Source organism: Mandrillus leucophaeus, unplaced genomic scaffold, assembly GCF_000951045.1.
Source record: "Mandrillus leucophaeus isolate KB7577 unplaced genomic scaffold, Mleu.le_1.0 Scaffold195, whole genome shotgun sequence".
Taxonomy (NCBI): Eukaryota; Metazoa; Chordata; class Mammalia; order Primates; family Cercopithecidae; genus Mandrillus; species Mandrillus leucophaeus.
The window spans coordinates 1,554,889-1,556,685 of record NW_012101976.1 but is presented as its reverse complement, the minus strand read 5'-3'; the positions used below and the strand labels follow the sequence as shown (position 1 = coordinate 1,556,685).

Genomic DNA, 1,797 nt, shown 5'->3' with positions numbered 1-1,797 from the left:
TGGTGAAACCTCATCTCTACTAAAAATACAAAAATTAGCCAGGCATGGTGGTGGGCGCATGTAATCCCAGCTACTCAGAAGGCTGAGGTAGGAGAATCACTTGAACCTTGCATTTTTGGGCTTTTCTTTGGAGGCGGAGGTTGCAGTGAGCCGAGATCGCACCACTGCACTCCGCTCTGGGCGACAGAGCAAGACTCTGTCTTAAATAAATAAATAAATAAATAAATGAAAATGTTTTGTAGGGAAGGGATCTCACTATGTTGCCCAGGCTGGTCTCAAACTCCTGAGTTGAAGCAATCCTCCTTCCTCAGCCCCCCAGAATGCTGGCGTTATAGGTGGGAGTCACTGCGCTGGCCCTTATCCTCCTTGTAACACTTCTGTTTTTCTGCCTTTCATAAGTGGCGTCAGCCCCTCTTGGAAGCAGGCAGGGTGCTAGTAAGTGAAGGCTGGATCGGGCCTTGGTGGGTTGCAGCCTGAGGGGGTGAAGCCCTCACCTGCAGCTGTGACCTGCCCCCTCGTAAGCAGTCCTCTAAATAATGGGCTCTTCTTTTTGCTCGGCCCCATCCACAAAGACGGCCGCCCCCTCTACATCCTCCGCCTGGGCCAGATGGACACCAAAGGCTTGATGAAGGCTGTGGGGGAGGAGGTGCTGCTGCGGCACGTGAGTCAGGGGTCTCGTTCCTGGACCCTGTGGCCGGGGCCGGGCCTGGGAAGGGCTGCACGGGCTGGAGGAGCGAGGTGGGTGTTCAGGAGCACTGTCTCCCTTCCAGGTTCTCTCCGTCAATGAGGAAGGACAGAAGCGGTGTGAGGGGAGCACAAGGCAGCTGGGCCGTCCCATCAGGCAAGAACCTGGGCTGGGGACAAATCCCCCCTAAACAGCAAAGACGGAGGATGAAGAGGGGTCCACCGTGCGTGTGTACTATGCCAGGCAGCGTGCCAGGAGCTTCATTCTCCCCCAGTTTCTACAGTGGTCTTCTGGGTCTTCAGGCAGGGCCCATAAGCATCCCCATTTCTTATGCATGAGGAAACTGAGACTTAGAATGGTGGCCCCCATAGAAGCTTGTGAACCGGTCAGGACAGAGCGGGATTTGAACCTGGGGTCTTGTCCAGCTTCCGGCTCAAAGACTTTATCCTCCCACTCTGCTCAACAGTCTCCTTGACTTTGCTTTTTGAGATCAGCTCTCCACCACGAGTTCTGCCTTGGCTCTGTCGTGGCACATCCAGGAACCCACTGTCCTCTGCAGGCACCCACTGTCCTCTGACTCCCCCACATTTCTGTTCCTGAGCTGTTTCCTGGAGCCAGTACTTTTGGTGGCATCGCCCCCAAAGGCAGCAAACCTTTCTGAGCAGCAGCTTCCTCTTCTGTAAAAGTGACTTTTTTATTTCTTTATTTTTTGAGCAGGCTCTCACTATGTCACCCAAGCTGAGTGCAGTGGTGCAATCATAGCTCACTGCAGCCTTAACCTGCTGGGCTCAAGCAATCCTCACACCTCAGCCTCCCAAGTATCTGGGACTACAGGTGTGCACCACCATGCCCAGCTAATTTTTGTTTTTTTGTTTCCAACATGTTGGGATTATAGGCGTCAGCCTCTGCTCCCGGCCTGTAAAGAGGCTTTTAAAAATTGATTCTCAAAAATAATAATGGTTTAAAAATAATGCGAACATGGATCTTGCACTTGCTATGTAGCAGGTGCCCTTCTAAGCACCTTGATTTAGTTCCTCCTCCTAAACAGCCCTGTGAGACACGGGCGGGCAGGACCTGCTGTTCCAGCTTTTCAGCCCCCAGTATCCAGATCT

General features: G+C 52.8%; 1 protein-coding gene across 1 annotated transcript in view; it reads left to right on the top strand.

The window, feature by feature from the left end:
- Positions 1–1,797, top strand: part of SEC14L5 (SEC14-like 5 (S. cerevisiae)) — an 85,539-nt gene that overhangs the window by 64,616 nt on the left and 19,126 nt on the right. Inside the window, exons 8-9 of the mRNA XM_011978494.1 lie at positions 573–661; positions 771–841. Coding sequence (XP_011833884.1) covers positions 573–661; positions 771–841 — 160 coding nt within the window. The remainder of the gene's footprint in view (positions 1–572; positions 662–770; positions 842–1,797) is intronic.